At 45.0% G+C, this 21,849-nt stretch overlaps 1 protein-coding gene across 3 annotated transcripts in view; it reads right to left on the reverse strand.

Annotated features, from left to right (window-relative positions):
• myh11b (myosin, heavy chain 11b, smooth muscle) overlaps positions 1-21,849 on the reverse strand; it is a 179,604-nt gene that overhangs the window by 109,598 nt on the left and 48,157 nt on the right. For all 3 annotated transcript variants that reach the window (XM_078418345.1, XM_078418346.1, XM_078418347.1), the window contains exon 4: positions 3,501-3,528. In XM_078418345.1, the coding sequence (XP_078274471.1) occupies positions 3,501-3,528 (28 nt within the window). The remainder of the gene's footprint in view (positions 1-3,500; positions 3,529-21,849) is intronic.

Consider the following 21,849-nt stretch of genomic DNA (forward strand, 5'->3'; position numbering starts at 1 on the left):
TCCTCTGACAAAAATATTGACCACCCAACTTCCCAGCTCAGGCTGAAAGTTTGTCGATATTGGTAACTAGACCAAGTGAACCCGTTGAGCCCAAACCTCTCCTGCATTGGTGCAGCACCCTCTCCTCCTCCCCTCCTCTCTCCCCCCTTCCCCACCCCCTCCTCCCCTCCCCCCGCCAGCTCCCCCCCTCCACTCCCCCTCCCTCCCCTCCCCCTCCTCCCATCCCCTCCCTCTTCCCCTCTCCCCACTCCATCACCCTCAACCCCCCCTTATCCTCCCTCCCTCCCCCTCCCTCCCTTTACCCCGTCCCTCCCTCCCCGCTCCCTCCCTAGGCGATAGATTTAAAATTTAAAATGTGAATAACTTTAAAAATATAACACCGATTTCAATGAAACTTCTTCCATTAGCACCAAAGGGAGGATGGTGAGTAAAGTGGGCCTAAAATTGTCGCGTTATCATGTACCGTTTTGGCTGTAGTTCAGGAACAAACAAACAAACAAATGAGAGTTTTAGTATATAGATGTGTAGAAATGTAAGCCTACTTTTACGAACCCATTTCCTATGATGGGACTTTGATACACTGTTGAACCAGACACTCATTTACAGTAAGTCAGAGGTGAGGCATTTAGTTTCTCTCAGGGTTTCAGGTGTCAATGGATAAGCAAGGGGATTACAGGATACCTGGGACATGCATGAATTCAGGTTGCAGTTAGAATAACCATGATCTTGTTGAACAAGGTTGAGGGGTGATGTATGCACACCATTCACTGTGCAGCATATTTACATAGTTGCCTAGAAATCAGATTTAACTCTTTTTTGGTGCATGAGCCATACTAGATCAAGCACTGATGTCCGATCAAGTCACCTCAAAGATGTGTGAACTTAGGCAAAAATATGATAATGGCAGCCAAGGTCTTTTCTCCACAGACCTTGTTCTAAGGCAGAATATGGTTGGCCCTATAGCACCCATAGTCAGAATTGAACCCAGGTCTCTGGCGCTGTGAGGCAGCAACTCTACCGCTGTGCCACCGTTCCACCAGTTCTTTGCCTGTGTCATGTGTTGTTATTGCATGGCGGTGGGATATGCCCAGCAGTTTAGGCTGAGTAATGGAGGAACCAGACCTGGACATGCACACAGGTCAGGTGGAGGAAGACCATGGGAGCAACTGAACTCTGTGCTAACGTCAAATCTTTGCTCAATATACACGCGGAGCAACAGTTTGAGAAAATAAACTAGACTGAAAACGTGACTTTTCCAGCTAAGACTTTGCTCTATTTGGTATTGACCCAGGCAGTTATTTGTAAATGCACTGACAGGTTAAGTTAATTTGTACGTGCCCAATTTGTATTAATCGTACCGATTTGATCAAACTGACTATTGCCTGCAGCTACCATCAGAACCATTGATGATTATGTGTAGAGACAGCTGGAATTCCTGGGCTTCTGTGCATGTGACATGGCAGATGGACGGCCGGCCGGGACTCACTGACTCAGTGAGCAACGAGGTGTCAGGCCTTGGGAACAGAGGCCCCATCTCTACACCACCTCGTGCACTCAAATTCCACCTCAACTGCTTCCAAATATCGCTGAGTTGAAATAGATGTAAATAGTTTATAGTCAAAAGGTATCAAGGAAATTTAAAAACACATTTAATCAATGTCAATAAATTAAAGCATTACTTAGAATTAGTGGGCGGCACAATGTCGTGGTGGTGGTGGAGTTCCTGCCTCACAGTGCCAGAGACCCGTGTTCCATCCTGTCTGTCTGTATGGAGTTTGTACGTTCTCTCTGTGACCTGCGTGGGTTTTCTTCGAGATCTTCAGTTTCCTCCCACACTCCAAAGGCGTGCAGGTTTGTAGGTTGATTGGATCGGTATAATTGTAAATTGTCCCTAGTGTGTGTAGGATAGTGTTAATGTATGGGGATCGCTGGTCGGTGCGGACTCGGTAGGCTGAAGGGCCTGATTCCGTGCTGTATCTCTACTAAACTAAACTAAACTAAACTAAACTAAACTAAACTAAACTAAACTAAACTAACCTAAAGAACCCAAACTACTTGCATTAATACACTGACCTTGGCTGCAGCAAAACTGAGGGATTAGATTGTAAGTGTGTTCACCCCTCAGTTCACCAGGTTTGTGCTGCACCCAAGTCCAGTGGCAGCATGAGGATAGATGTGCTGCTGTCTGCCCTCCCACACACTCTGTGCTTCTGCACTGCAGGGAGAAGGAGGGGAAGGCAAGAACTCATTGACCCACAAGAGAAGCCTCACCTTTGCTTCTCTTTCAAAAACCACTGGCAAAGAAAAACATGTCGTTTTGACCCGCTGTAATTGGGATATCAAACTCGGATATCAAACTACCAGATCTTAAACATTGCAATAAATATGGCAATGTGCGCAATAGATCAGTGATCTTTAATATTTACTTACTACCTATCATTTTCCTTGGTTCCTGGCTAGTTTAATGTTAAACATAACTTCAGTACCAGTCTGTGCCAAACCAAGTGAACAATGGAACAGGCCTAATTCCATGACAGGAAAGTGTTTGAAGTACATACAATTACAAAAATCCCTTCCTTCCCACCCATTTCAGCTCGAGGGACACAAAATAATTATATTTGAATTGTGGTAGTGGCTTGGTAACAGAAGACTGGAATGAGTCCAGATCAGATCAGATCAGATTTGTAAGGAGATTGTACCATTTAAAAAAACTCATTATCTCTTTTCCCAGAAAAAAACAAATAGCCATACCAGCGCAGAATTACAGAAAGGGATTTGTTAATTTGGGGCAATTTTCGCTCATCATTCTGCATTTCTGGAGAGCATGCAAATTCTCTGGAGCCATTAAATGTGCACGATTGTTGTGCATTTTGACCAATAAATCAGTGTTTTGTAAGCACTGTTACAGTCTGTACATCCTGTCTCTCTTATTGCAGATTGCCTATCTTCAGCTCTTTGCTGGATCGTTTGGACTTTCCCATATTTGGTGCTCCTTTGCAGTAATTCCCTCCTTAAAGCTGACCATCTTGTAAAAACCAAGCAGTATGATGGGCAAACGGAAATGTCACTGAGTGGCTACTATTTATAATTACCGACAGGACTGACAGTCAAAGATATGCTTCCTGAAGGCACTGGCTGTGTCGCCAAAAAAGTAAAATGAATCGGAAAGGCAAACGTTGTGCTTTTGCTGTTACAAATCATTGAATACTGAATGTGGCATTTGATAAATCTCTCTCAATGTGTGTCCGTGTTGGCTACCAGTTTCAGCCACTGTGCAGAGTCATTATACGGGCAAAGCAAGGTTCCACTTGGGAACTGAGAGCTGAACACTAATGTCTAAAGAACAATGTAGATTTGCGATATTATTTTGCCCCTTTAAGACATAGGTAATTCATCAGTTTTTTTAACTCAAGATATAGTGAGGAAACATTTAGGGATTAAAAGTGCCACAAACATTCACAAAACAACAAAAGTACACGTTGCTAAAATATTTTACTCACGTGCACAGAATTGACTGGTCTTCACGATCTGTTAAAAAAGGAGAAAGATTTATTAGAGTGAAATGTTGATGATTGATGAATATTTCATTTGTACAGCTTTGTACAATACAAGGGGCTGTTATAATTTTACCATAATATGGATGCAATATAATCACTGGTTTAGACATATACATGTATATCATTTATACATTTCAATAGACAATAAGTGCAGGAGTAGGCCATTCGGCCCTTCGAGCCAGCACTGCCAATTTCATTTCATGAATGACAAAGTTTGTCTTTTGAGTAGGGGAATCTCGCCCCATGTGTTCCTTACAATCTAACCTCATTCATTACAACAAATTTAAAACACTCAAGTGCTGGAGTAACTTAGCGAGGCTCAGCCTGGTCCGACCCACTGAGTTCCTCCAGCACTTTGTGTCTTTTTTTGTAAACCTGCATCTACAGATTTCTTTGTTGCTCCATGATTATAACGTTCTCTGTGTGCCTTGATTTTTCACAATTTCTGTTATTTTTAATCAAATGGTCAGCCACATCACTCTGTCTGGGTCTATTCACAGCTTAGGGTGACCAAAGATGAACAATAAATGGAACCTCGTTAATGGTGCTCACATCCCAAAACCAAAAGGTAATCCTCATTTGACACTTCTCCCTGTTGTGCCTGGACGGGACGGCCGTCATTATGTTCCCTGTGAAGGGAGACATAGAAACATAGAAACATAGAAAATAAGTGCAGGAGGAGGCCACTTGGCCCTTCGAGCCAGCACCGCCATTCATTGTGATCATAGCTGATCATTCACAATCAGTACCCTGTGCCTGCCTTCTCCCCATATCCCTTGATTCCACTAGCCCCTAGAGCTCTATCTAACTCTCTTTTAAATTCATCCAGTGAATTGGCCTCCAATGCCTCCTGTGGCAGAGAATTCCACAAATTCACAACTTTCCAGGTGAAAAGGTTTCTTCTCATCTCAGTTTTAAATGGCCTCTCCTTTATTCTTAGACTGTGGCCCCTGGTTCTGAACTCCAACATTGGGAACATTTTTCCTGCATCTAGCTTGTCCAGTCCTTTTATGATTTTATATGTCTCTATAAGATCCCCTCTCATCCTTCTAAACTCCAGTGAATACAAGCCTAGTCTTTCCAATCTTTCTTCATATGACAGTCCCTCCATCAGACACATGAACACGGTAGCTACGGGCAGGTGACAAGAGCAACAACTGTTGTTCAAAGCCAACATTGCATTTACTACATAGAAACCAGGAACTGCAGATGCCCGTTTACAAAAAATAAAAAACAAAAGATACAAAGTGCTGAAGTAACTCAGCGGGTCAGGCAGTATCCCCGAGTAACTCAGCGGGTCAGGCAGTATCCGACACACATCTCGGGCCAATTTACAATTATACCAGGCCAATTAACCTACACATCTGTAATGTCTTTGGAGGGTGAGAGGAAACCGGATAAAGCCCACACAGGTCACAGGGAGAACATACAAACTCCGTACAGACAAGCACCTGGAGTCAGGATCGAACCCAGGTCTCTGGCACTGTAAGACAACGACTTTACCGCTGTACCACCGTGCTGACCAAAGAGGGAAACAAAATGCTGGAGTAACTCAGCGGGACAGGCAGCATCTCTGGTTGAGACCCTTCTTCAGACTGAGAGTCAGGGGAGGGGGAGCTACAGAGATAAGGAAGTGTAGGGTGTGGGAATGAGACATCAAAGGAGGTGAAGTTAAAGAAAAATGTAGAATAGATCTAGGAGAAGGTAACAACAAAGCAAACAGAGATAAAATGTAATCAGGAACAGACTGGTCAGAGAACTGGGAAGGATGGTGTTAAATGGAGAGAGAGGGAAAGCAAGGGTTACTTGAAGTTAGAGAAATCAATGTTCATACCGCTGGGGTGTAAGCTGCCCAAGTGATATATGAGGTGCTGTTCCTCCAATTTGCGCTGGGCCTCACTCTGACAATAGACAATAGACAATAGACAATAGGTGCAGGAGTAGGCCATTCAGCCCTTCGAGCCAGCACCACCATTCAATGCGATCATGGCTGATCACTCTCAATCAGTACCCCGTTCCTGCCTTCTCCCCATACCCCCTCACTCCGCTATCCTTAAGAGCTCTATCCAGCTCTCTCTTGAAAGCATCCAACGAACTGGCCTCCACTGCCTTCTGAGGCAGAGAATTCCACACCTTCACCACTTTCTGACTGAAAAAGTTCTTCCTCATCTCCGTTCTAAATGGCCTACCCCTTATTCTTAAACTGTGGCCCCTTGTTCTGGACTCCCCCAACATTGGGAACATGTTTCCTGCCTCTAATGTGTCCAATCCCCTAATTATCTTATATGTTTCAATAAGATCCCCCCTCATCCTTCTATATTCCAGTGTATACAAGCCTAATTGCTCCAGCCTTTCAACATACGACAGTCCCGCCATTCCGGGAATCAACCTAGTGAACCTGCGCTGCACGCCCTCAATAGCAAGAATATCCTTCCTCAAATTTGGAGATCAAAACTGCACACAGTACTCCAGGTGCGGTCTCACCAGTGCCCGGTACAACTGTAGAAGGACCTCTTTGCTCCTATACTCAACTCGTCTTGTTATGAAGGCCAACATTCCATTGGCTTTCTTCACTGCCTGCTGTACCTGCATGCTTCCTTTCAGTGACTGATGCACTAGGACACCCAGATCTCGTTGAACATCCCCTCTTCCTAACTTGACACCATTCAGATAATAATCTGCCTTTCTATTCTTACTTCCAAAGTGAATAACCTCACACTTATCTACATTAAACTGCATCTGCCATGTATCTGCCCACTCACACAACCTGTCCAAGTCACCCTGCAGCCTTATTGCATCTTCCTCACAATTCACACTACCCCCCATCTTAGTATCATCTGCAAATTTGCTAATGGTACTTTTAATCCCTTCATCTAAGTCATTAATGTATATCGTAAATAGCTGGGGTCCCAGCACCGAACCTTGCGGTACCCCACTGGTCACTGCCTGCCATTCCGAAAGGGACCCATTTATCCCCACTCTTTGCTTTCTGTCTGTCAACCAATTTTCTATCCATGTCAGTACCCTACCCCCAATACCATGTGCTCTAATTTTGCCCACTAATCTCCTATGTGGGACCTTGTCGAAGGCTTTCTGAAAGTCGAGGTACACCACATCCACTGACTCTCCCCTGTCAATTTTCCTAGTTACATCCTCAAAGAATTCCAGTAGATTTGTCAAGCATGATTTCCCCTTCGTAAATCCATGCTGACTCGGAATGATCCTGTTACTGCTATCCAAATGCTCAGCAATTTCGTCTTTTATAATTGACTCCAGCATCTTCCCCACCACTGATGTCAGACTAACTGGTCTATAATTACCCGTTTTCTCTCTCCCTCCTTTCTTAAAAAGTGGGATAACATTTGCTATCCTCCAATCCACAGGAACTGATCCTGAATCTATAGAACATTGAAAAATGATCTCCAATGCTTCCACTATTTCTAGAGCCACCTCCTTAAGTACCCTGGGATGCAGACCATCAGGCCCTGGGGATTTATCAGCCTTCAGTCCCATCAGTCTACCCAAAACCATTTCCTGCCTAATGTGGATTTCCTTCAGTTCCTCCATCACCCTAGGTTCTCCGGCCCCTAGAACATTTGGGAGATTGTGTGTATCTTCCTCAGTAAAGACAGATCCAAAGTAACGGTTTAACTCGTCTGCCATTTCTTTGTTCCCCATAATAAATTCCCCTGCTTGTGTCTTCAAGGGACCCACATTTGCCTTGACTATTTTTTTCCTCTTCACGTACCTAAAATTTTTTTTGCTATCCTCCTTTATATTATTGGCTAGTTTACCCTCGTACCTCATCTTTTCTCCCCGTATTGCCTTTTTAGTTAACTTTTGTTGCTGTTTAAAAGAGTCCCAATCCTCTGTCTTCCCACTCTTCTTTGCTATGTTATACTTCCTCTCCTTAATTTTTATGCTGTCCTTGACTTCCCTTGTCAGCCACAGGTGTCTCTTACTCCCCTTAGAGTCTTTCCGCCTCTTTGGGATAAATTGATCCTGCAACCTCTGCATTATTCCCAGGAATACCTGCCATTGCTGTTCTACCGTCTTCCATGCTAGGGCCTCCTTCCAGTCAATTTTGGCCAGCTCCTGCCTCATGCCTCTGTAATCCCCTTTGCTATACTGTAATACTGACACTTCCGATTTTCCCTTCTGCCTTTCCATTTGCAGAGTAAAACTTATCATGTTGTGATCACTGCCTCCTAATGGCTCTTTTACCTCTAGCCCCCTTATCAGATCAGGATCATTACACAACACTAAATCCAGAATTGCCTTCTCCCTGGTAGGCTCCAGTACAAGCTGTTCTAAGAATCCATCTCGAAGGCACTCTACAAACTCTCTTTCCTGGGGTCCATTTCCAACCTGATTTTCCCAGCCTACCTGCATGTTGAAATCTCCCATAACCACCGTAGCATTACATTTGTGACACGCCAATTTTATCTCCTGATTCAACTTGCACCCTATGTCGAGGCTACTGTTTGGGGGCCTATAGATAACTCCCATTAGGGTCTTTTTACCCTTACAATTCCTCATTTCTATCCATACTGATTCAACATCTCCTGATTCTATGTCACCCCTTGCAAGGGAATGAATATCATTCCTTACCAGCAGAGCAACCCCACCCCCTCTGCCTACCTGTCTGTCTTTTCTATACGTTGTGTACCCCTGAATATTCAGTTCCCAGCCCTAGTCCTCTTGTAGCCATGTCTCAGTGATCCCTACAACATCATACTTGCCCATGACTAACTGAGCCTCAAGCTCATCCACAATGGAGGAGGCCCAGGACAGAAAGGTCAGTGTGGGAATGGGAGGGGGAGTTAAAGTGTTTAGCAACCGGGAGATCAGGTAGGTTTAGGCGGACTGATTTGAGGTGTTCAGCTAAACGATTGCCGAGCCTGCGCTTAGTCTCGCCAATGTACAGGAGTCTACACCTGGAACAGCGGACGAATAGACGAGTTTGGAGGAGGTGCAAATGAACCTCTGCCTCACCCGAAAATACTGTTGTGGACTATATTTTCCTTGATCTCCACCCCCTTTGATGTCTGGTTCTCACACTTTACACTTCCTTATCTCTGTGTCTCCCTCTCCTCTGACTCTCAGACTGAAGAAGGGTCTTGACCCGAAACGTCACACATTCCTCTATTCAGAGATGCTGCCTTATCCGCTGAGTTACCCCAGCATTTTGTGCTGACTCGTGTTTATGGTTATGGATGAAGGAAAAAATTTCATCCAACTCCAATAAAGCAAACCATCCCTGTGGATCTGAAGCCTCTCTTGGATCATCCCAAAGTGACCAGTGATATTTTTTTCAATGCAGTAAATCTTTAGGGAATGCAATCTTCTTAGGCCCCCTCGGTCATGGCTGACAATGCAATACCCTACCAGAATTCACTTAGTTTAGAGGGTTGTAACAGTGGCACAGTGGTGGAGTTGCTTCCTTATAGCACCAGAGACCCAGGTTCAATCCTGACTATATACGTTGTCTGCACAGAGTATGCACGTTCTCTATGTGACCGTGGTTTCTCTGGGTGCTCCGAATTCCTTCCACATTCCAAAGACGTGCAGGTTTGTAGGTTAATTGGCTTCTATAAGTTGTCCCTGGTGTGTCGGGTAGAACTAATGTGATTGTTGGTCAGTGTGGATTCAGTGGGCTTGTTCCCATACTGTATCTCTAAATTAAACTCAAGGTAAAACAAGGAAACAAGCCCTGTTTCCATGTTGTATCATAGAATTACTGTCTAATTGTATGTTATCCCATTTTCTCACCCACTCCTTACACAATTTTACAGAGGCCAATTAACCTACAAACTCACACGTCTTTGGGATGTGAGATGAAACCACAGCAACCTACACGATCACGGGGGAACGTTCAAGCTGCACAAAGACAGCACCAAAGGTCGGGATGGAACCTGGGTCTCTAGCATTGTGAGGCAGCAGCTCTACCAGATGGGCCACTGTATCGTTCAGGGCAGTGGAGAGTGGGATTAGTAGGATCACTCGTACATAAATCCTTTTCACTGCTTTTCACAGCACCTCGGTACAAGTGACAATAAACTCAACTCAAACTCATAAAACCAGCACAGAGTCACGAGTCTCAGGTCTCCCTCCATGTCGTGTTCTTCCTGTGATTCTGCAAGTCTGGTCATCAGGAGTTGGGCTTTTCACCAACACTAGTACCAAATGCAGGCTCATATTTTATTCCCTACACGACTGTCCAGTGAGACCTAGTCAATGTTCGCCAAAACTGCTTCAGGGCCTGTCAACTTTGCACTTCTGTCTATTTCTCGGTTGAAAGAGTAACTACCATGTTGGCATGAATTAATTTTCTGCAGGAAGGAACTGCAGGAAGGATCTTTATACCAAAGATAGACACAAAGTGTTGGAGTAACTCAGCAGGACAGGCAGCACCTCCGGATAGAAGGAATGAGGGATGTTTTGAGTTACTCCAGCATTTTGTGTCTATCTCTGAATGAATTTTCTGCTCAGTTGTCTGGGCATATGTATGTGAAAAGTATCTAATCATTGCCAGGTAATAAAAACCTTCAAAAATTAATGGAGCGTATCGCTGGTGCCTTTTCTCCAGGACTTCCTGTCGTGGGAACTGACGTTGTATTGAAATGTATCACATGGTACACTGTGCTGAAAAGCCAGGTGACACATGTTGGTGGGAAATAACTGAGGGGGGAATAAAGCGACATGTTTGTATTCAGTGGTGTTGAATATGTACTTATTATAATCGGATCAAGGCAAGGATCTGACAACGGCAAGTTCTAACCATCAGGCCTCTAACAACTGGTAACTTTGGTGTTTTGCCACAAACAACAGAACCAAATATTACTTTGTGTTCGTGAAATACTGGTGCAACTGGACAAAAATGCCGTGTGTCAACAGTGGTCATTGCCGATTGCTCGTTGACTATATTAGCTGTGCGAACGATCTGTTGCAGCCTCCGGATGTCGTGCTTGGTGGCTGAGCCAAACCAGACCATGATGGAGAAGGTGAGGACGGACTCAATGATAGCAGTATAGAATTGGACCATCATTGCCTGTGGCAGATTGTGTTTCCTCAGTTGCCACAGGAAGTACATCCTCTGTTGGGCCTTTTTGACTGTGGAGTCGATGGTGGCCCCCCATTTAAGGTCCCTGGAGATGATGGTTCCAAGGAACTTAAATGACTCCACAGATGTGGCTGTGGTGTTGTTGATGGTGAGTGGGGGGAGGGGAGGGGGATCTCTTTGAAAGTCTACAATTAGTTCCACTGTCTTGAGAGCATTGAGCTCCAGGTTGTTGCGATGGCACCAGGAAGCCAGCTGTGTCACTTCCCCTCTGTAGGCAGATTCCTCCCCATCCTGGATCAGTCCAATCAGGGTTGTGTCACCCGCAAACTTGAGGAGCTTGACAGAGGAGACTGTGAAGGTGCAGTCGTTGGTGTAGAGAGAGTACAGGAGAGGGGAGAGTACGCAGCCTTGCGGTGCTCCTATGCTGAGGGTCTGGGGGTCCGAGATGTGCTTTCCCAGCCTCACATGCTGCTTCATGACAGAGAATTCCACAAATTCACAACTCTGGGTGAAAAAGGTCCTTCTCACCTAGGTTTTAAATGGCCTCCCCTTTATTCTAAGACTGTTGCCCTGGTTCTGAACTCGTCCAACATTGGGAACATTTTTCCTGCATCTAGCTTGTCCAGTCCTTTTATAATTTAAATAATTTTATATGTTTCTATCCAGTCGTTTTATAATTTTATATGTTTCGAGGAGATCTTCGATTTCCTCCCACATTCCAAAGACGTGCAGATTTGTAGGTTAATTGGCTTGAGTTTTTATACTTGGTATCAATGTAAATTGTCCCTAGTGTGTGTAGGATAGTGTCAAGGTGCGGGGATCGCTGGTTAACGTGGACACGGTGGGCAGAAGGGCCTGTTTCCGCACTGTATCTCTAAACTAAAAAACTAAACTAAACTAAACCTATTGCTTGTCGGTCCAGTAGGAGTTTTACAAACGCCAACCTACCAAGAGCCTCTTCCTATTAACTCATCTAAGGATTGGTGGGCTGACTCTAGACTGAGATCTTTCCCTGGCTAAAGTTGACCAGCTGTCACTTTACACCAGCTACAAATAGGAACTTGGGAGGCAAAGCAACTGGGTATTACGTTGACACTGCTGCGGAGATGAGGAGCAGATTGGTGTTTCTGAAATCCCTCCGCGTGTCCAAAACACATGAGAGCTAAAACCCCAGCATGGCTGAGATCAGATCGAGATCAGATCAGAAACTTGCGGAATGAATCTGGGTCACTACTTTTCTCAATTTCAGAAACTAAACGACCAAATCGATTTGGAATCTTGAAAGAGATATTTATTATTTTCAAAGAGAATCGGATAAACCAGGGAACTCCCACAATTTGGAAGGAAAAGTTTAAAGAAACAGTTGTGATAAACAAGATACTCAGTTTAAGACTGAATGCTGGAGTGGAGTGCTGGGATACATCAGCAGGTCAGTGCAATGCAGAAACAGACAACTGCAGATGCTGGTTACAAAATAAACACAGAGTGCTGGGAAATATTCAGTTATATAGATATCCAGTTATTCTTTAAGCCCCAGGAGTACATGGAAATAAAGTAAATGTATTTGCAATGTTTCACTTTACTTCTTTATTACAGCTTGATAAATGCATTTGCCATTAAACCCAAAGCAGAGGTTATTATACTATTAGTCTCTCACTCTCACAGAAGACATCTAAAGCCAGCACCGTAGAAACAAGGAACTGCAGATGCTAGCTTTCAAAAAAAGACACAAAATGCTGGAGTAACTCAGCAGGTCTGGCAACATCTCTGGAGAACATGGATTGTTGGCGTTTCATGTCAGGACCATGTTCAGATGGGTCTGGAGAAGAATCCGCTATCTGAAACGCCACCTATCCATGTTCTCCAGAGATGCTGCCTGACACGCTGAGTTTCTCCAGCACTCTGTGAAACGTCACCTATCCATGTTCTCCAGAGATGCTGCCTGACCCGCTGAGTTACTCCAGCACTCCAGTTACTCCAGCACTCTATGAAACATCACCTATCCATGTTCTCCATGTTCTCCGCTGAGTTACTCCAGCACTCTGTGAAACGCCACCTATCCATGTTCTCCAGAGAAGCTGCCTCACCTGCTGAGTTGCTCGAGTATTTTGCATTTTTTTGAAAGAGTACACTGCCCAGAAATTTAGGGGGCATGTTCAATACCAAGCTGATTACAAGAGTTTGCAGGTGAAATTGGATCAGGTTGGACATTTCACTGGTCCTGTTCTTTTGCACATTGTGCTTGTAAATGGGATATGTTTTTCTCAACAGATGTACTGTATATATTATAATATCAGTTTGCGTGCAACATTAATTTCAAGCATTTCTGGAAGAAATGAGTTCATAAATTTCTCGGTGTATGTTATTGGGCATTTGCAGCACATGGGATTTTAATAGCATAGGTTGTATGGCAGGGCGTTATACAGAGAGTCCCTATGGGCAGGTCCCAGCCAGTGCTGGGAGCCCAACTCCAATACGTTGTTGCCCCGCTCTCCTTTAGGCTCCCCCACCAACACCTTGCCCCTCCCTCCCCAACTAATGACATTGGTCCAATGTCCCTTATCCATTAATGTCATCATTCCCAGATCCCAGACTCCCAAAAACACCCCTCCCCTTCTGCTTCCTGGCTCGGCAGAACCCCCTTGGTGATACCTGCAGCACTGTTCACAGTTTAGGTGTCTTTACCCAAAACATGATGTGCTCAACGTAGAGGGATTGCAGCAAACATTTCACTCGACTGCAAGGAACCGTATCATACTTCAATGAAGGTTCAGAGCCGGGGGGAGGGGGGGGGGGGAGGAGGGATGAGGGGGGGGGGGGTGGTGGTGCTTGGGGAAGGGTGGAAAGAGGGATCATTGAAGGTGTTTGCATGAGGAGAGATGGAATAGACTAGGCCTCTCACCTCCAGGGAGTTTAGATGAATGTGAGATCTCACTGTAACTTACAACATTCTTGCAAGGGTTGACAGAAGAGTAAGTGAGGATGTTGACTCTGGCTGAGGATTGCAGTCAGCAGTCACAGTCTCAGAATAAGAGGTGGGATGTTTGGGACAGAGATGAGGAGAAATGTTTGCACTCGGGTGGAAGGGAATCTTTGGCATTCTCCCTCCTAGAGGGGTGTAGGGACTTAGCTGTTGAGTTGACAGAACAGTGATCAATAGATTTCTGGATATTAAGGCAATTAAAGGATATGGAGATAATAAAGGAAAATTGTGTTGAGGTGGAAGATCAGCCGTGATCTTAGTGAATGACAGGGCAGGCTCAAAGGGCCAAGCTGCCTTGTAAACCAGCACCTACAGTTCCTTGTTTCAAGTCTTCCCTGCTCCTATTTCTTATGTTGCTCTTGCCACAATTCTACAGACAAAAAAACATACAGCACTCAAGGAAGTAACACGCACGCAGCAATCAAAACAAACACTTTACTTTCACCTTATCAGTGTATAAACACTTGCCTTGTAAATAGGGTTGCCAACTTTATCACTCCCAAATAAGGGACTGACCAGTGCCCCACATTCAAGAAGATTCAAGATATCTTTATTTGTAATCCAAAAAACAAGTTTTTTGGACGAAATTCACACCCAGGCAGCGGCCATGTGCTCCCACTCCACCAAGGGAGGTCGCCCGGGCCGGGAGGTGGGTTGCTACGCAACCTCCGTAAGGTGGCGCCCGGGCCTCCGGGTCTACACTGTCCGGACCTACAGCGGCCCCCGGGCCTACAGTGTCTGGGCCTACAGTGTCTGGGCCTACAGCGGCCCCTGGGCCTACAGTGTCCCAGCCTACAGCGAGCCCCGGGCCTACAGCGCGCCCCCCCCCCCCCGGTCTAATAGGGGACAAGGGCGGTCCTATACGGGACAAACCAATTTAGTCCAATATACGGGATGTCCCGGCTAATACAGGACAGTTGGCAACCCTACCTGCAAAGTTAAAGTCTTGGGCGTCATGTGAAAGTAGCTGAGCATTGTTTGCGTTCCCATAACCTGACGATAAGTAATTTCTCCTATCGTAATTCATGATTCCACTGGTTATTAATGATTCCCATCTGCATTACTCCGAGATTGTGAGGTCCTCTTATACTCCTCCAGAACTGGCTGCATTTAATGGGTTCACCACTGAGGACTGTTGGGATTCATTCCAGTAGCCCCCATTAAAATTGACTCCCGTGATCGAGACCTTCATGACCTCTCCTTCTATCTGGCTTAGTCCGGGGCACCCTTGTGAAGCACCTTGGTGATATCAGGGCTGCTACACAGATGAAAGTTGTTATTTGTGCATTTATATTTCTTTGTTGTTTTCTATGCACTTACTGTAATGATCAAAATCCCACTCAATTCCTAACACCATGTTACATGCCCCAAAGCCTTTCAATTACTTACATAAACAAAACATGAAAATAGTGGTTTAAATATGGATATTTAAATACTCAGCCAAGATAACCATTTTGGAAGCCTCATAAACAACATTCTTTGAGTTTTAGAATTATTGTACTGTTTGAATAACACCGAACTGCTATGTTTCCAGACTTTAAATGGTTTGATTTGCCTGAAGATGGCTTTAAAAGGTTAAAAACTGATGGCAGTGAATTGCTGGGCAAAATATTATTACAGCTCGGCAAAGGGAGAGGGACACTTTTTGATTCATGCTTCTGATAAATTGAGAAATTACTCAATTCATGTTTCTGCTTTGTAGAAGTTAAAAGTCCTGCAGATTAGTTGTCACTGACACAATCTAGATGAGCCACTTTGTTCGTTGGGTCCTGCTGGCTTTCAGTTCACAAGTAAGAACTCACTATGCTTTTTACCCTGTGGATACATATCGCCAACAGTTTTTTAATCTAAGTTTAGAGATGCAGTGTGGAAACAGGCCCTTTCGGCCCACTGGGTCCGCGCCAACCTACAATCCACGCACATTAACACTATCCTATACCCACCAGGGACAATTTTTACATTTACTAAGCCAATTAATCTACACACCTGTACGTCTTTGGAGTGTGGGAGGAAACCAAAGATTTCGGAGAAAACCCACGCAGGTCACGAGGAGAACGTACAAACTCCGTACAGACAGCACCCGTAGTCAGGATGGAACAAGGGTCTCCGGTGCTGCATTCGCTGTAAGGCAGCAACTCTACCGCTGCGCCACCGTGCCGCCCTGGGTGACTGAGTGACTTATTCTGGGTGCCTTATTCTGAAAGGTGGTCCAGAGGAAGGGTCTTAACCCGAAACGTTGCCCATTCATTTCCCTCCACAGATCCTGCCTGACCCACCGAGTTCCTCTGAATTTTCTTTTGGTCTAGGTTCCAGCATCTGCAATCTCTTGTGGCTCCGTAATGCTGAAATGTACTGGAAAGTTGTGGTGAATCTGTGGAATTCTTTGCCACAGAAGGCTGTGGAGGCCAAGTCAGTGGATATTTTTAAAGCAGAGATAGATAGATACTTGATTAGGATGGGTGTCAGGGGTTATGGGGAGAAGGCAAGAGAATGGGGTTAGGAGGGAGAGATAGATCAGCCATGATTGAATGGTGGGGTAGACATGATGGGCTGAATGGCCTGATTCTGCTACTATCACATGACCTGAAGTGAAAAGCTTTCACAAAGGTTTTTCCTTTCTCTGGAGATTTTGAAAACACACGATGAAACTGATAATGACAGTAAACTGGGTTTAGAGATGCAGTTCTCTTGTGGGTTGGATAATGCAGCAAGAAGGTCAGTTTGGGTCATAATTTTCCTCTCAAGGAACAAGATGTCTTGATATGTTGCTCTTCCTAATGACACCACTGAAAGCACATGGCATGACTCCAAAATGTGTAGGAAAGAACTGCAGATACTGGTTTAAATCGAAGATAGACACAAAATGCTGGAGTCTGGTAGCATGTCTTCTTCAGACTGAAGAAGGGTCTCGAACCGAAACATCACCCATTCCTTCTCTCCAGAGATGCTGCCTGTCCCGCTGAGTTACTCCAGCATTTTGTGTCTACCTTGGAATGGATCCAACCCTAGTTTAAAGTACCAGATGTAAGTTAAACTCATAAGCAATCACTAAAGGCTAAGTTATGAAGTTTTGTTTTGCTGATAAAGAATCTTTAATGTTTAGAAATGCTGCAACAATCTTGACACACGATCATGTGTACAACAGCTTTCAGCATCTATACACTAAAACTCTTGTTTGTTTGTTTGTTTGTTCCTGAACTACAGCCAAAACGGTACACGATAGTTCGACAATTTTAGGCCCACCTTACTCACCGTCGTCCCTTTGGTGCTAATGGAAGAACTTTCATTGAAATCGGTGTTATATTTTTAAAGTTATTCACATTTTAAAGTTTAAATCTATCTCCTCGGGAGGGAGGCGGGGGGAGGGAGGGAGGGAGGATAAGGGGGGTTGAGGGGGATGTAGTGGGGGGGGTGAGAAGGGGGGAGGGGAAGGGGAAGGGAGTGGAGGGGGGGTGGGGGGAGGGGGAGGTGGGAGGGGGAGGGTGGGGGGGAGGGTGAGGAGAGGGGAGGGGAGAGCTAGGGAGAGGGGGAGGGGGGAGGAGAGCGTGCTGCACCAATGCAGGAGAGGTTTGGGCCCAATGGGTCCACTTGGTCGAGTATTATATAATTGCTGCTAAACCAGTAAAGCATTATTCACTAACATCAAAGTTACTGGCAGACTGCTCCACTGCGCCTCACTCTTTCAAGCACAATGCTATTTTAGGACACTTTTAAGAAAATCCTGCAGAGAAAAATATTTTATCCAATGTTTCCGCTATCAAAGCTGCACTGAGAGGAAATGCAATGCCAAAATAACTTGGCTCCAAGGTTAATATAACCCATTGCCCTCCGAAATCGGCACTGGCGTTTAAAGGGGCACTAACATCGCAACAAGACTGTTAATCCTTCTCAGTTTTGGCAACGGAAAGAAGCAGATTCAGTTAAGTATTTCATCACAATGACATAGGATTCAAATATTAATGCAACAGCACAATGGATGTGTAGGAAGGAACCGCAGATGCTGGCTGAAGCCCAAGATAGACACAAAAAGCTGGAGTAACTCAGCGGGACAGGCAGCATCTCTGGAGAGAAGGAATGGGTGACGTTTCGGGTTGAAACCTTTCTTCAGACAGGGAAAGGTCTAAAGAAGGAGTTAGAAGAAGGGTCTCGACCCGAAACGTCACCCATTCCTCCTCTCCAGAGATGCTGCCTGTCCCGCTGAGTTACTCCAGCATTTTGTGTCTATCTTCAGCACAGTGGATGTCACTGAGATTTGCCTCTCTTAACACACACACAGATGTTTGGATGTTCTGGTCATGTACGCAATAACAATACCATCATGTCATGCTGTAACGTTGACTCAGGGGTGTGTGTGAAGGAGGGGCGAAGGAGCGTTGAAGGAGAGGAGGTTTAGAGATGGGGAGGAACAACAATGAGGCTGCCCATCCCTATTTGCTCCATACCCAAGTCCAAGGGGATACTCATCCTGAGGGAGGTGTTATCATCATCACAATCATACTTTATTAGCCAAGTATGTTTTGCAACATACAAGGAATGCCATTTGCCATTCAGCCATACCAATAAAAAGCAACAGGACACACAAACCACATTTTAACATGAACACCCACTACAGTGACTTCTCCACATTCCTCACTGTGGTGGAAGGCAAAAAAGGTTCAATCTCTTCTTTGTTCTCCCGCGGTCAGGGGCCTCGAGCCTTCCGTTGACGGGACCATCTTATGGTCACACCTTTGCATTCAGGGTTGCACCCACTTTCCTTCTGACTCTGTAGGACTGTGCCCTGGACAACCCTTCCCTGCACGGCCTCCAGGCTCAGCCTGCCGCTGAGGCACACAAAGCTTGGACTTAATATTGGGATGTTATATAATTATATATATAATTATAGATAATGTTATACTTCAACACGCAGTGCCAGCACTCATTGCTGATCTCTAATTCTCCATAGGAAGATGTGATGAGTTGCCTTCTTAAATCAGTCCCTCTGGAGAAGGTACTTCTTCTTGTAATTGGCGGGAAATTCCAGGCTTTACAGCAGGGATGATGAAGGACCAGTGATATAATTTCAAATAAGAAGGTATTAGGGGGTGGTGAGAGGGGGGGGTCTTGTTGTGATGTTACACAGTGGATTGGCCTTGGGGTGTCAGTAGGAGAGTCACTCACCAGAAGAAACTCAACCTTTGACCTGCTTATGTTGCCACGGTGTTTAGGTGGCTGCTGCAGTTGATTCTCTTGTAATAGTGACACCGCCCCCTAATCCCAAGATTTTGATGGCGGGTGACTGGACAATGATGCTCATCGTTGGAAATGGCTAGATCTTAAACTAAACAGCTTTTGGACACATGCACCAATGATATATGCACCTACTGGGCTCCTCTGCACTATGATGTATGCACTATGATGTATGATATATGCACTACTACTGGGCTCCTCTGCACTACGATATATGCACTACTACTGGGCACTATGATATATGCACTACCACTGGGCTTCTCTGCAGTATGATATGTGCACTACTACTGGGCTTCTCTGCACTATGATGTATGATATATGCACTGCTACAGGGCTCCTCTGCACTATGGTATATGCACTACTACTGGGCTCCTCTGCACTATGATATATGCACTATGATATATGCACTATGATATATGCACTACTACTGGGCTTCTCTGCACTATGATATATTCACTACTACTGGGCTCCTCTGCACTATTGGTAGCTCCATAAAGAACCATTACACACTACATTCTAAAGTTCTGTGTCTATTGAATTGAAGGATATTGGTAGCACATTGGAGATCAGATGTATGGATACCCTTTGTATCTCAACTATGTGGGTGGCACGGTGCCACAGCTGGCAGAGTTGCTGTCTCACTTCCGCCAGAGACCTGGGTTCAATCCTGCCCTCGGGTACTGTCTGTGTGGAGTTTGCATGTTCTCCATGAGACCACATGGTTTTCCTCCAGGGGCTCCGGTTTCCTCACACATCCCAAAGATGTACGGGTTTGTAGCTTTCTGCTTGTCTTCTGTTCATTGCCTCCAGTATATAGGGAATAGATGGGAAAGTGGGATAGCATAGAACTAGTGTAAATGCATGATCAATAGTCAGCAAAATGTTGCATTTTAATGCAAGGAGTCCATACACATTTGGGAGATGCAATATAATAATGGAAAAGAAATGCAGAACAAAGAAAACTTGATGGGTTGAAGGGCCTGTTTCCATTCTGTACCTTTATATAGATTATTGCTGTCTCTTTTAGCACAGTATCATTCAATTGAATGGAGTCACTGATCATAATCCAAAGGCAGGTATTTATTCACAAAATGCTGGAGTAACTCAGCAGGTCAGGCAGCATCTCAGGAGAGAAGGAATGGGCGTTCTCCAGAAGGGTCTCGACCCAAAACGTCACCCATTCCTTCTCTCCCGAGATGCTGCCTGACCTGCTGAGTTACTCCAGCATTTTGTGAATAAATACCTTCGATTTGTACCAGCATCTGCAGTTATTTTCTTATACTCCAAAGGCAAGTCCGGATAGGTTTTGCGTTTATTTTTTCTTTTTTGTCATTATGTATGTTTAATCTAATTAACAGTGGTACAGTGTTTTAATATACTTAATCTTTTTATTTAGCTTAGTTTATCAGATAATTATTGTCACATGTACTGAGGTACAGTGAAAAACGTTTGTTTGCATGCTATCCAGTCAAAGAAAAGACAATACATGATTCCAATCAAGCCGTCCACAGCGTACAGTGAAAGGATAAAGTGTACAACATTGGGTGCAAGATACAGTCTGAGAAAGTAAATGCTGCTGCTCAACTAAAGATTTAAAAGAGTGCAGCGCTTGCAATGGATGATGGCAGATCCTCTTCTGGGACCAGCATGCAAGGAGTCGCCTAGCTCTGGTGCTATCTTGGAGCATCTATATACTAAAACTTGTTTGTTTGTTTGTTTGTTTGTTCCTGAACTACAGCCAAAATGGTACACGGTAGATTGACAATTTTAGGCCCACCTTACTCACCGTCGTCCCTTTGGTGCTAATGGAAGAAGTTTCATTGAAGTCGGTGTTATCTTTTTAAAGTTATTCACATTTTAAAGTTTAAATCTATCTCCTAGGAAGGGAGGGAGGGGGGTGGAGGGAGGGGGGGAGGGAGGAAGGGGGGAGGAGGGAAGATAAAGGGGGTTGAGAGGGATGGGGTGGGGGAGGAAGGGGAAGGGGAAGGGGGAGGGGAAGGGAGGCGAGGGGGAGGGGAGGGGGAGGGAGGGGTGATGGGGGGAGGGAGGAGGGAGGGAGGGGGAGGGGGAAGGGGAGGGAGGGGATGGAGGGGGGAGAGGGGAGGGGAGGGGGGGGTGGAGAGAGTGCTGCACCAATGCAGGGGAGGTTTAGGCCCAATGGGTCCACTTGGTCTAGTAACAATTACAAATAATGATTATTTAAGGTGTTTTGTGGTGCTTTCCACCCTGACGGTGGCAGTGGAGCCCTACAGAGGTGGCATGGCAGGTTACTGAGCTCACTGTGTTATTCCTGCCCAGCTACTGCACGCTGGATATTGTTAAGTTGACAGCACAGAATTGTTAAGATTAAGCAGGGAAACCTCACAGTGTGATTTCATAATAAAGGTCATTTCTGAAGAAAGACACAAAATGCTGGAGTAACTCAGCTGTGTCAGGATATTTCTGAATATGTATTCATATTACTGAACACGTATTCAATCACTCCAGCCTTCTCTCCAATGTTCCTAATGGCACAACACAGGAGGTGCAAAATCAGGTTTAACCATAGCATAGAAACATAGAAAATAGGTGCAGGAGTAGGCCATTCGGCCCTTCGAGCCAGCACCATCATTCAATATGATCATGGATGATCATAACATTTCTTAGAGGCAATTTGCAATATCTTCCACATCCATCTAATACAAAATTTGGTGTAATGTTTTGCAAGGTTTTGAAAACCACTGTTTAATTATATGAAGCAAAGGTTTGAGGGAATGAAATTGGTCGTAAAACTATCACAACAGTACGGTTGCAAAAGTAGGTCCTCTGGCCCAGTAGCTCCATGCTGATAATCGAGCACGCATGGTCACCAATCCTCACTAATCTCGTTATATTCTCCTCATTTCCCATCAACACAATTTGGGCACGGTGGCACAGCAGTAGAGCTACTGCCTTACAGCGCCAGTGACCCGGGTTCGATCCTGACTACGGGTGCTGTCTGTACGGAGTTTGTACGTTCTCCCCGTGACCTACATGGG

The sequence above is a fragment of the Rhinoraja longicauda genome, chromosome 21 (assembly GCF_053455715.1).
Source record: "Rhinoraja longicauda isolate Sanriku21f chromosome 21, sRhiLon1.1, whole genome shotgun sequence".
Lineage (NCBI taxonomy): Eukaryota > Metazoa > Chordata > Chondrichthyes > Rajiformes > Arhynchobatidae > Rhinoraja > Rhinoraja longicauda.